Here is a 13,776-nt window from a genome sequence, read left to right on the forward strand (position 1 = left end):
TCAGGCTGTCAGGCAGCAGTGTGTTCCATCTCTCCTCTCTCCTCTCTCAGGCTGTCAGGCAGCAGTGTGTTCCATCTCTCCTCTCTCAGGCTGTCAGGCAGCAGTGTGTTCCCTCTCTCCTCTCTCCTCTCTCTGTCTGTCTGTCAGGCAGCAGTGTGTTCCATCTCTTCTCTCTCAGGCTGTCAGGCAGCAGTGTGTTCCATCTCTCCTCTCTCCTCTCTCAGGCTGTCAGGCAGCAGTGTGTTCCCTCTCTCCTCTCTCTGTCTGTCTGTCAGGCAGCAGTGTGTTCCATCTCTCCTCTCTCAGGCTGTCAGGCAGCAGTGTGTTCCATCTCTCCTCTCTCCTCTCTCAGGCTGTCAGGCAGCAGTGTGTTCCATCTCTCCTCTCTCCTCTCTCAGGCTGTCAGGCAGCAGTGTGTTCCATCTCTCCTCTCTCAGGCTGTCAGGCAGCAGTGTGTTCCATCTCTCCTCTCTCCTCTCTCAGGCTGTCAGGCAGCAGTGTGTTCCATCTCTTCTCTCTCCTCTCTCAGGCTGTCAGGCAGCAGTGTGTTCCATCTCTTCTCTCTCAGGCTGTCAGGCAGCAGTGTGTTCCATCTCTCCTCTCTCCTCTCTCAGGCTGTCAGGCAGCAGTGTGTTCCATCTCTCCTCTCTCAGGCTGTCAGGCAGCAGTGTGTTCCCTCTCTCCTCTCTCCTCTCTCAGGCTGTCAGGCAGCAGTGTGTTCCATCTCTCCTCTCTTCTCTCTCAGGCTGTCAGGCAGCAGTGTGTTCCATCTCTCCTCTCTCAGGCTGTCAGGCAGCAGTGTGTTCCATCTCTTCTCTCTCAGGCTGTCAGGCAGCAGTGTGTTCCATCTCTCCTCTCTCAGGCTGTCAGGCAGCAGTGTGTTCCATCTCTCCTCTCTTCTCTCTCAGGCTGTCAGGCAGCAGTGTGTTCCATCTCTTCTCTCTCCTCTCTCAGGCAGCAGTGTGTTCCATCTCTCCTCTCTCAGGCTGTCATGCAGCAGTGTGTTCCATCTCTCCTCTCTTCTCTCTCAGGCTGTCAGGCAGAAGTGTGTTCCATCTCTTCTCTCTCAGGCTGTCAGGCAGCAGTGTGTTGGAGTGGCAGTAGGTTCAGGGGGTGGAGGCTTGTGTGCGTGTGTGTGTGTGTGTGTGTGTGTGTGTGTGTGTGTGTGAGGTGGGCTGTCTTTATGGTCCTTCACACAGGTGTTACTGTGGCAACAGGAACAGAACCGGCTTGCCATTAAAGCAATCTGTTACTCATTATGCTAGTGTACACACCTCTCTGTTTCTCGTGTGTGTGCGCCCATTCGCCTGTCTGTCCACTGTCCGTTCATCTGTCCGTCTGTCTGGCCCAGGGATACTGTGTCTCATCCTTTAGATCCACAGTGACCAACGACATTCCCATCCTCAGAAACCTGCACGAACTAAGAGGAAAACATATTTTCCCCTGTAATGTCTACTACTCCCTTTGTTCCATTTCATGTGACAAAGACTGGCGGACACCCCACACATGATTAACATTGCCCACAGACCTGTGAACAGAAAGACCGAGAGAGAGGGCCAGCAATTATGACTCATTGTGGTGGTGGTGCTGAGAGACTGAAAAAAATAAGCTCTCTCTCCCTCTCTCTCTCGGAGGGGGGGGGGGGGGGGGGGGGGGGGGGGGCACGAGCTCTGCAGATAGCATATGAACAGGTCATAAGTCATATCTAAATGTTTAGAATGACAGGAAATTAGCTTTAAAATGGTAAATGTTCTCTCAGACTCATGGCAAAATGTGTAGAACAGTAGGAAATTAGCTTTAAAACTGAAAAATGTTCTTGCGAAACGGTACTATACCACTGTCCACTGTCTGAAGGAGGAGGAATCTGTGTGTCACACACAATACTGACACTCAGGAACAGGATGCTCAGCTCCTGATGCCTGTGGTGTGGCTGTGGTTGTTGTGGCTAGCTCTGGTCCATAGCCCCACAGTCTCTGTGGTGTGGTTGTTGTGGCTAGCTCTGGTCCATAGCCCCAGAGTCTCTGGGGTGTGGCTGTGGTCGTTGTGGCTAGCTCTGGTCCATAGCCCCACAGTCTCTGGGGTGTGGCTGTGGTCGTTGTGGCTAGTTCTGGTCCATAGCCCCACAGTCTCTGGGGTGTGGCTGTGGTTGTTGTGGCTAGTTCTGGTCCATAGCCCCACAGTCTCTGTGGTGTGGTTGTTGTGGCTAGCTCTGGTCCATAGCCCCACAGTCTCTGTGGTGTGGTTGTTGTGGCTAGCTCTGGTCCATAGCCCCACAGTCTCTGGGGTGTGGCTGTGGTTGTTGTGGCTAGCTCTGGTCCATAGCCCCACAGTCTCTGTGGTGTGGTTGTTGTGGCTAGCTCTGGTCCATAGCCCCACAGTCTCTGTGGTGTGGTTGTTGTGGCTAGCTCTGGTCCATAGCCCCACAGTCTCTGTGGTGTGGTTGTTGTGGCTAGCTCTGGTCCATAGCCCCACAGTCTCTGGGGTGTGGCTGTGGTTGTTGTGGCTAGCTCTGGTCCATAGCCCCACAGTCTCTGTGGTGTGGTTGTTGTGGCTAGCTCTGGTCCATAGCCCCCCAGTCTCTGTGGTGTGGTTGTTGTGGCTAGCTCTGGTCCATAGCCCCACAGTCTCTGTGGTGTGGTTGTTGTGGCTAGCTCTGGTCCAGGGCTCCATAGTATCAATTAGAGCTCAATATCCTACTCTAGCTACTGGATGGAGCACGAAGGAGGAAGTGGAGGAATATTTTGCGTCCTGCTTTATGCTCTTCTTCTGTAAATTACTGCTCACAATTTGTAATATATTCTCTCATTCAGCATGTATTAGTGCCATTGCAAAACATTGTTCAACAAGAATTTCTTATTGGACAAGTTCAGGTAGTCGCTCCCCGTTTAGGTTCATTTTCTTTCGTTTGGTGTCTAGTGGATAAGACCTGGATTAGCTAATAATGTAATTACAAAGCTTCTATTATGTATCAATCAGGACAACTCTAGTATAAGAGACCGTTTTTTTATTCAATATTACAGCATTTTACCATCCCTGTACAATTTCTATTTATTTAACCCTTATTTTACCAGGTAAGTTGACTGAGAACACATTCTCATTTACAGCAACGACCTGGGGAATAGTTACAGGGGAGAGGAGAAGGGGATGATTAGATGACCGTGATGGTATGAGGGTCAGATTGGGAATTTAGTCAGGACACTGGGGTTAACACCCCGACTCTTATGATAAGAGCCATGGGATCTTTAGTGACCACAGAGAGTCAGGACACCTGTTTAAACGTCCCACCCGAAAGAGTATATGAAAATAATTTACATTAGAGAATAAATTACAGTTCAGATACATCTGAATAATGACAAAACATGTTAACAATTTTTAAAGTGATACATCAAATCACTTGAAATAAGAAAGAGCTTTAAAGCTTTTAACTTAATAAAACCAATTAAATCGAAATGTGACACTTAGTCTTTGTTTTTATGTGGATATTAACACATGAACAAAATAATATTGAGACAAAATATAAATAGAATTCAGGCAATTCCAGTTTTTAACTAACAACTGCTTTTGCCAAGAAATACATGAAAATGTAATGCTCCTGATTAAGATACTGCATCATATTCACAAACAAGAGTACGGAGGAATGTTATTGAACATAGGCTACTGTGTTCAGAGCTTAGAGTGCAGCAAAACAAAGGACGCTCATTTCACAGTGGATCTGGAAAGTATTCAGACCACTTCCCTTTTCACACATTTTGTTACGTTACAGCTTTAATCTAAAATGGGTTAAATTGTTATTTTTTCCTCACCAATCTACACACAATACCCCATAATGACAAAATGAAAACAGGTTTTTAGTTTTTTTTTTGTGCAAAACTATTAAAAAAACGAACAGAAATACCTTATTTACATAAGCATTCAGACCCTTTGCTATGAGACTCGAAATTGAGCTCAGGTGCAACCTGTTTCCATTGATCATCCTTGAGATGTTTCTACAGCTGTATTGGAGTTCACCGGTAGTAAATTAAATTGATTGGACATGATTTGGAAAGGCACACACAGGTCTATATAAGGTCCCACAGTTGACAATGCATGTCAGAGCAAAAACCAAGCCATGAGGTCGAAGGAATTGGGTTGAGGCACAGATCTGGGGAAGAGTTCAAAAACATTTCTGCAGCATTGAAGGTCCCCAATAACACAGTGGCCTCCATCATTCTTAAATGGAAGAAGTTTGGAACCACCAAGACTCTTCCTAGAGCTGGCCACATGGACAAACTGAGCATTCGGGGGAGAAGGGCCTTGGTCAGGGAGGTAACCAAGAACTCGATGCTCCAGAGTTCCTCTGTGGAGATGGGAGAACATTCCAGAAGGACAACCATCTCTGCAGCACTCCACCAATCAGGCCTTTATGGTAGAGTGGCCAGATGGAAGCCACTTCTCAGTAAAAGGCACATGATAGCCATTTGGAGTTTGCCAAAAGGCACCTAAAGGACTCTCAGACCATGAAAAACAAGATTCTCTGGTCTGATGAAACCAAGACTGAACTTTTTGGCCTGAATGCCAAGCGTCACGTCTGGAGGAAACCTGGCACCATCCCTATAGTGAAGCATGGTGCTGGCAGCATCATGCTGTGGGGATGTTTTTCAGCGGCAGGGACTGGGAGACTAGTTAGGATCGAGGGAAAGATGAACGGAGCAAAGAACAGAGAGATCCTTGATGAAAACCTGCTCCAAAGCACTCAAAACCTCAGACTGGGGCGAAGGTTCACCTTCCAACAGGACAACGACCCTAAGCAGCCAGAGCCCGGACTTGAACCCAATCGAACATCTCTGCAGAGACCTGAAAATAGCTGTGCAGCGATGCTCCCCATCCAACCTGACAGAGCTTGAGAGGATCTGCAGAGAAGAATGGGAGAAACTCCCCAAATACAGATGTGCCAAGCTTGTAGCGTCATACCCAAGAAGATTCAAGGCTGTAAACACTGCCAAAGGTGCTTCAACAAAGTACTGAGTAAAGGGTCTGAATACTTAAGTAAATGTGATATTTCAGTAAAAAAAAAAAAAATACATTTCAGAAAATGTCTAAAAACCTGTTTCTTTGTCATTATGTGGTGTTGTGTGTAGATTGATGAGGGAAAAAAACAATTTCAATCAATTTTAGAATAAGGCTGTAACGTAACAAAATATGGAAAAAGTCAAGGGCTCTGAATACTTTCCAAATGCACTGTATATACTGTCACAGTGTGATCTTAAGGCCTTTGCTCCACTAGGAGATAAAAGGATTAAGTCAAAGTCAAGAAACTGTGATCAGAGCTCAGTTCTTCAGTCGTAGCCTACTCACCAGTCAGAGTAAACACATTAAGGAGATTCATCTTCTCATCCATAGTACCTTGACCAGGCACTAATGTAGTCCGTGTGATGAGGGTCTAGACAGGTACAGGAGTGTACCTTCTATAGTGTTCATCAGCTCTCCGGGTGAAGTTTCCCTCGGTACAGATCTAGGATCAGCTGTCCACCAATCCTATTGTTAACCATTAGTGGGGAAAACTGACCCAAGATCAGCGTGTAGGGGAAACTTCTAGGGCCCCTATAGTGTTGGAATGGCCGCCTTCTGGATCCCCATAACTGTGTCATAGAAGCAGTTCTCATTGACCACAGAGGTCAGGCTCTGCACACTGAAGTCCCTCCCCAGTAGGGCGTTAAGGTCCACACACTGGGGGTCATTATCCTGCCCTCCTGGACCCTGCAGACTGCTAGCCCTCCTCTGGGCAGCAGGATGGGGCTGGTGGGGCCCCTGTCTGAGGTGCTCCTGCTGGGACGCAGCACTCCTCGGCCCGGCCTCCTCTGTGAAGTTGAGTCTCTGGAGCTGGGCCTCCAGGGCGCTGGTCAGGGAGCACAGCCGGGCCCTCTTGCCCAGCGTGCTGCCCTCCAGGCTGGGGAGGCCCGTGGTGGAGCGGCTGTGAAGCTGGGGCTCCGAGTGGGTGTCTCCCGGGCAGGGTTGGGTTGCACTACTGGACACACTGCCGTCGTCAGAGTGGTGCTGGTGGCCTGCAGTCCTCATGGCCTGCAGTTCCTGTTGTCTTCTCCAGGAGCCGGCTCTGACCGGTGCAGGCTGGGTCCTACGGAGGGAGCCTAGGTACTCTCTAGAACCTCTCTCTGATAGGAGGGGCCTACAGGTCCAGTCTCGAAGGGAGCGAAGAGCTTTCACTACGCTGGCCTTATTCTCCAAACCACTGGAAAAGACACATATAGATCCATATGAGATCAAGTCAATTAGGCACTGCCATGTTAATTCCAATGCATATGTTTTGTTCTTCTGGCTTTTTCACGACAGATAAAACATTCATTATCTCTGTCATTTTCAATGTCATCTGTCACCTGCTGCAGAGCTGGAACACGGTCTCAGGTCTCCCCTCCACCTGAGACTTGGTATGGACCAGCTCCCAGATACATGGGCTCTCCGTTCCTGCTGCGTTCCCCAGGCGGACCTGCACCGCCGACACCGGGACAAGCCAGCGGAACTTGAAGGCCTCCAGGTCCCCTGAGTGTGACGTGGTCTGTAGCACATAAACTCATTACAACTCCAATGACATCATATCAAATGTATATAGCATGAAGTCATCAGTACAGCTCATCAGACGTGTTTGAGACTCACCATCCTCTTTCTCATCTTGCTGCGCTCACGGTACACCAGGATCACTGCTCTCTTGAAAACTGAGCAGAGAGGAAGGAGCAACTGGATTTTAAGTCAGATATTTTTGATTGTTGTAATAAACACACATTTTAACATATTTAAACACCATATCATACAGTCAGTAATTCTGGTTCAACTCGTCATTGTAAAAAGCCCCACTCACCAAACAGCGTTAGCTCAGGATGTTTCCTCATGCGACCCAGGGAGGGGAGAGGGTTGAGCCATTTTAATGAGGAGTGGATGAGGAACTCTCCCATGGAGATCTCTGTAACCTGGAGAGGAGAGAGGAGGACACAGTCTGGGAGGTTGGTGGTTTAAAGGGCTCACTCTGTGATTCATGTAATTGTATAAAAATACTATAATATAATGTATATACACTACATGATCAAAAGTATGTAGACACCTGCTCGTCGGACATGTCGTTCCACAATCATGGCTATTAATATGGAGTTGGTGCCCCCTTTGCTGCTATAACAGCATCCACTCTTCTGGGAAGGCTTTCCACTAGATGTTGGAACATTGCTGCAGGAACTTGCTTCCATTCAGCCACAAGAGCATTAGTGAGGTCGAGCACTGATGTTGGACGATTAGGTCTGGCTCGCAGTCTGCGTTCCAATTCATCCCAAAGGTGTTCGATGGGGTTGAGGTCAGGGTCTGTGCAGGCCAGTCAAGTTCTTCCACACCGATCTCAATAAACCATTTCTGTATGGACCTCGCTGTGTGCACGGGGGCATTGTCATGCTGAAAAAGGAAAGGGCCTTCCCCAAACTGTTGCCACAAAGTTGGAAGCATAGAATGTCATTGTATGCTGTAGAATTAAGATTTCCCTCCACCGGAACTAAGAGGCCTAGCACCAACCATGAAAACAGCTCCAGACCATTATTCCTCCTTCACCAAACCTTACAGTTGGCACTATGCACTCGGGCAGGTAGCGTTCTCCTGGCATTGAAACACAGATTAGTTCGTCAGACTGTCAGATGGTGAAGGGTGATTAATCACTCCAGAGAATGAATTTCCACTGTTCCAGAGTCCAATGGCAGCGAGCTTTACACCACTCTAGCTGGCGCTTTCCCTGCGCATGGTGATCTTAGGCTTGTGTGTGGCTGCTCAGTCATGGAAACCCATTTCATGAAGCTCCCGACAAACAGTTCTTGTGCTGACGTTCCTTCAAGAGGCAGTTTGGAACTCGGTAGTTAGTGTTGCAACTGAGGACAGACAATTTTTACTCGCTTCAGCACTCGGCGGCCCTGTTCTGTGAGTTTATGTGGCCTACCACTTCGCAGCTGAGCTGTTGTTGCTCCTGGACGTTTCCACTTTACAGTAACAGCACTTACAGTTGAGCGGGGCAGCTCTAGCAGGGCAGAAATTTGATGAATTTACTTGTTGGAAAGGTGGCATCCAATGACAGCGCCACGTTGAAAGTCACTGAGCTTTTCAGTAAGGCCATTCTACTGCCAATGTTTGTCTATGGAGATTGCATGGCTGTGTGCTCGATTTTATACACCTGTCAGCAACGGGTGTGGCTGAAATAGCCAAATCCACTAATTTGAAGGGGTGTCCACATACCTTTGTATATACAGTTGAAGTCAGAAGTTTACATACACTTAGGTTGGAGACATTAAAACTAGTTTTTCAACCACTCCACAAATTTCTTGTTAACAAACTATAGTTTTGGCAACTCGGTTAGGACATCTATTTTGTGCATGAAAGAAGTCATTTTTCCAATAATTGTTTTGTCTCACAGATTATTTCACTTAATTCACTGTATCACAATTCCAGCGGGTCAGAAGTTTACATACACTAAGTTGACTGTGCCTTTAAACAGCTTGGAAAATTCCAGAAAATTATGTCATGGCTTTAGAAGCTTCTGATAGGCTAATTGACATAATTTGAGTCAATTGGAGGTGTACCTGTGGATGTAGTTCAAGGCCTACCTTCAAACGCAGTGCCTCTTTGCTTGACATCATGGGGAAATCAAAAGAAATCAGCCAAGACCTCAGAAGAATAATTGTAGACCTTCACAAGTCCGGTTCATCCCTGGGAGTAATTTCCAAACACCTGAAGGTACCACGTTCATCGGGTACAAACAATAGTACGCAAGTATAAACACCATGGGATCCAAGCAGCCGTCATACCGCTCAGGAAGGAGACGCGTTCTGTCTCCTAGAGATGAACGTATTTTGATGCGAAAAGTGCAAATCAATCCCAGAACAACAGCAAAGGACCTTGTGAAGATGCTGGAGGAAACAGGTACAAAAGTATCTATATCCACAGTAAAACGAGTCCTATATCGACATAACCTGAAAGGCAGCTCAGCAAGGAAGAAGCCACTGCTCCAAACCACCATCGAAAAGCCAGACTACGGTTTGCAACTGCACATGAGGACAAAGATCGTACTTTTGGAAAAATGTCCTCTGGTCTGATATAACAAAAATAGAACTGTTTGGCTATAATGACCATCGTTATGTTTGGAGGGAAAAGGAGGAGGCTTGCAAGCCGAAGAACACCATCCCAACCGTGAGGCACGGGGGTGGCAGCATCATGTTGGGGGGGGGGGGGGGTGCTTTGCTTCAGGAGGGACTGGTGCACTTCACAAAATAGATGGCATCATGAGGTAGGAAAATGATGTGGGTATATTGAAGCAACATCTCAAGACATCAGCCAGGAAGTTAAAGCTTGGTCGCAAATGGGTCTTCCAAATGGACAATGACCCCAAGCATACTTCCAAAGTTGTGGAAAAATGGCTTAAGGACAACAAAGTCAAGGTATTGGAGTGGCCATCACAAAGCCCTGACCTCAATCCCATAGAAAATTTGTGGGCAGTACTGAAAAAGTGTGTGTGAGCAAGGAGGCCTACAAACCTGACTCAGTTACACCAGCTCTGTCAAGAGGAATGGGCCAAAATTCACCCAACTTATTGTGGGAAGCTTGTGGAAGGCTACCTGAAACATTTGACCCAAGTTAAACAATTTAAAGGCAATGCTACTAAATACTAATTGAGTGTTTGTAAACTTCTGACCCACTGGGAATGTGATGAAAGAAATAAAAGCTGAAATAAATCATTCTCTCTACTATTATTCTGACATTTCACATTCTTAAAATAAAGTGGTGACCCTAACTGACCTAAGACAGGGAATTCTTACTAGGATTAAATGTCAGTAATTGTGAAAAACTGAGTTTAAATGTATTTGGCTAAGGTGTATGTAAACTTCCGACTTCAACTGTATGTCATTTAGCAGACTGCTTTGCTTTTATCCAAAATGATGTACAACCAACATACAATCACATGATTGCATACGTTTTCATATGGGAGGCCCCAGCGGGAATCAAACCCACAACCCAGGCATGGCAAGCACCATGCTCTACCAACTGAGCCACAGAGGACCAATATCTTTTGTAATATCACTCATATAATGGTATGTGTGGTGGCTATACTCTACCTCTTTCTCAGGGCCACTCTGCTCTGCCACCAGCTGGTCAAACACAGTTCCGTAGTCCTCGTAGATCTTCTGCATCTCATTGATGTGACTGGCCACCTTCTCCATGGCTCTCAGGGCCTCTGATGGACGCAGACAGACAGACAGACAGACAGACAGACAGACAGACAGACAGACAGACAGACAGACAGACAGACAGACAGACAGACAGACAGACAGACAGACAGACAGACAGACAGACAGACAGACAGACAGACAGACAGACAGACAGACAGACAGACAGACAGACAGACAGACAGACAGACAGACAGACAGACAGACAGACAGACAGACAGACAGACAGACGGTGAAGTGTTACAGCACACGTCAATAGAGCTCAAGCCTAGCACATCAGACAGACCTGGCAATGGGTGTGTGCTGTGTGTCTTATGGTTTCAGTGTGTGTGTGTGTGTGTGTGTGTGTGTGTGTGTGTGTGTGTGTGTGTGTGTGTGTGTGTGTGTGTGTGTGTACGTCCCTGTATGAGTCTATGCATGCTCATACATAAGCCATGTCATATGTAGTCCTACCTGTGAGGTGGCTGTGCTCCTCGCTCTCTGAGTCTGTCAGGGAGACCAGCTGTCTCAGCAGCAGGGGGTACTTGAGCACTCTCTGGACTGGCTTAATGAGGTAGGACTCCAGGGTGGATGAGTGCTGCTTGGTGGGGTTTCTCGCCTCCAGAAACTGCTTGAAGGCCCGGTCCGTCTTCGCTGTAAACCGGAAATTAGGACTTAGGCTAAGTGTGTGGATGAATGGCAAAGCAGGTATTGATTCCCTGCCTTTGCACTGGCTTTTCAGATGGCATTTTATGATTAACTGAGTAGACGGGATATTCTGGTCTAGTGTAGATGAGAAAGCAGGCTTTTGATCCTCAGAGACTTTTTTTTTCACAGACTTTTTACTTAGATGGCATTTTCCAGCCTGTGGTTGAACCGAGAACTGTAAGTGGGATGTTCAGATCTACTGTACATGAGGTAGCATAGCTATCAGCCTTACCTCGTTCCAGAACCTTTTGGACTTTGATGTGGTTGGCACAGAAGCCGCTGTAGAGCTTGAAGTGGTCGGCGTAGTAGAGGAAGGAGCCCCCCACCAAGAGAAGAAGTTTCTGGATGCAGAAAGAAAAAGAAGAGAGAATGCAGTCACTTCCTGTAAACATCAAACAGGCCTACCGCTGACTAACACTGCAATCAGTAGGCTAAGTAACATCCTGTTAATGAAATGTGAAGCTTTCCCACTAGACCTCCAATATGTGTTCCAAAAGGCACACTATTCCCTATATAGTGCACTACTTTTGACCAGAACCCTATGGGAATAGGGTGCCATTTCACACATATCACCAGACTTGTTGTGGATATACTGTACCTTGAATTGTTCCGGGGTCTCCAGGGAGTTGAAGTTGGGGGAGGAGGCGATGCGCTCCTCCAGGGTGTGTAGGAACACTCTCTGGAAGTCCAGCATCTCAGGCAGACTGCCAAACAGAGACTCCATCTAGTGGAAGGAGGAGGTGACAACAGTTAGAAACAAACTAGAGGACAGAAGATTATTGATCATTAGAAAGCCTTTATTGGCACCATTTAGCTACTGTACATACACTACATAGCAAATTAAAATGCTAAAAAAGTACAGAATAGAAGATGGAAAGAGATTTAGCTAATGTAATGTAGCAGAGGTGCTAATGTAACAGAGGTGGTTGGGAACCATGCTCATATGATGGATAGACTTGTCTGAGATCTGAAGACTTGAGTTAACTCCCTAACACCCGGGTTCAAACCCCGGTTGTCACACTAACATACAGCTTACAAACAAGTCATAATCAAATAAGCACATACTGTAATGTTATTGTATTTGATATGCGTTTAGAATTTTTTTTAATTGTCCACACCCATCTGTACTGTACCTCATCGTGGCTGAGGAAGGTCTCACTCTGTAGAGGCGTCAGGTAGATGTCAAACAGACAACCCAGGTCCTGAGGGACAGAGACAGAGAAGGAACTTCATTAGACTGTGACTTCACCACTAACCAACAATAACATCATCACTATCTGATTGTGACATCATCACTGTCAGACTATAACATCATCACTACCAGACTATAACATCATCACTACTAGACTGAAACATCATCCCTGTCCGACCATGACATCATCACTATCAGACAGTGACATCATCACTGTGACATCATCACTATCAGACTGTGACATCATCACTATCCCACTGTGACATCATCACTGTGACATCATCACTATCAGACTATGACATCATCACTACTAGACTGAAACATCATCACTATTCGACAGTGACATCATCATTCTCCTCAGCCTGACACATGGGCGTTAAAGAAACTGAGGGTAAATAAATATGCATTACACTAAATGCTACTGGAGATCATTAACAAACAGCCACTTAGAGACCATTCATTAACGGGCAGATCATTAATAAAGAGAGACCATCAATTATAAATCCCCAGAGAGGATGTTCTAGCATTCTCTTAGATAGGTCCCTCACATTCTGCTGCCCTGTGTTCATAAAGTGTCTCAGAGCAAGAGTGCTGATCTAGGATCAGATCCCCTCTGTCCATTCATTACTATCTAAAAGGCAAAAGTGATCCTAGATCATAACTCCTACTCTGATACACGTCATGAACACAGGCCCTGACCTCTCTTTTGTGTAGAAGTGCTGATCTAGGATCAGGTTCCTCTTGTTCATATCATCTATTCATCATTATCTAAAAGGCTAAACGGATCCTAGATCATAACTACTACTCTGAGACACTTGGTGAATAATGGGCCAGGTGTCTACCTTGACGTAGGATTTCTCTGTGTCCACCAATTCCTGTATGACCTTACAGAGCCTCTCGGAGATGGACATGTGTCTGGGGCAGGGGGGCTTCTGGGTCTGGTGACCAGGGGGCTCCATGGAGTATGGGTTCCTCTGGCCCTCCACCACCACTGCCCCCGCTACCCCACGGCCCTCTGGGAAGGTCTGGTTCAGCGAGCACGCCGTCTCAACATTCTGAGGAAACAGAAGAGAGACGAGTTAGGAGAGATTCTCATTTCAGCTCTGAATATCAAATGACTACCCTTTACTCTGGGGAGTTAAGTTACAACTCAGCCCTGAATCGACTGCGACAAGCACCTAATCATAATGCCAGTTTAAATCATCGACCCCTTCTGTAGTTCCGAGAGCATGTCTGTCAAACCTCTGTATTTGGAGAGGCAGAAAGTGCAGAGAGCCAGGTCTATATCCTAAATGACATCCTATTCCCTAATAGTGCACTACTTTTGACGATGACCCATAGGTTTAAACCAGGCTGCTGTATCATGGGCAAAACAGGATCAGAGAGATTTGGACACTGTGGGTAAACACTGCTATTACGTTTTTCATAAGACATGAGACAGAGCAACTAACAGCATGATATCTGATACATAACCGGGAGTCTAGTTACTGAACAAGCATGTCACATCATATACTTCCATCCATCCACATTGACACCACTTTCACTCAAAGATCTTCAGTAGATTTGCCAAAGAAAGGCAGCACAATCAGCGGTAAACACACACACACCAGGCAACCCCCAGTAGCAGGAAGGATCCCGAGCCAGAGCTTTGCCCATTTG

At 46.6% G+C, this 13,776-nt stretch overlaps 1 protein-coding gene across 2 annotated transcripts in view; it reads right to left on the reverse strand.

The window, feature by feature from the left end:
* Positions 1 to 2,987: 2,987 nt before the first annotated feature.
* LOC106571247 (rho guanine nucleotide exchange factor TIAM2) overlaps positions 2,988 to 13,776 on the reverse strand; it is a 67,377-nt gene continuing 56,588 nt past the window's right edge. For both annotated transcript variants that reach the window (XM_045695621.2, XM_014144051.3), the window contains exons 16-25: positions 12,960 to 13,172; positions 12,059 to 12,127; positions 11,524 to 11,649; positions 11,158 to 11,266; positions 10,692 to 10,871; positions 10,128 to 10,246; positions 6,851 to 6,959; positions 6,649 to 6,707; positions 6,372 to 6,550; positions 2,988 to 6,226 (exon numbers count right to left, since the gene is read on the reverse strand). In XM_045695621.2, the coding sequence (XP_045551577.2) occupies positions 5,581 to 6,226; positions 6,372 to 6,550; positions 6,649 to 6,707; positions 6,851 to 6,959; positions 10,128 to 10,246; positions 10,692 to 10,871; positions 11,158 to 11,266; positions 11,524 to 11,649; positions 12,059 to 12,127; positions 12,960 to 13,172 (1,809 nt within the window). In that variant the 3' untranslated portion in view covers positions 2,988 to 5,580. The remainder of the gene's footprint in view (positions 6,227 to 6,371; positions 6,551 to 6,648; positions 6,708 to 6,850; positions 6,960 to 10,127; positions 10,247 to 10,691; positions 10,872 to 11,157; positions 11,267 to 11,523; positions 11,650 to 12,058; positions 12,128 to 12,959; positions 13,173 to 13,776) is intronic.

This window comes from Salmo salar, chromosome 15, assembly GCF_965601325.2.
Source record: "Salmo salar chromosome 15, fSalSal1, whole genome shotgun sequence".
NCBI lineage: Eukaryota > Metazoa > Chordata > Actinopteri > Salmoniformes > Salmonidae > Salmo > Salmo salar.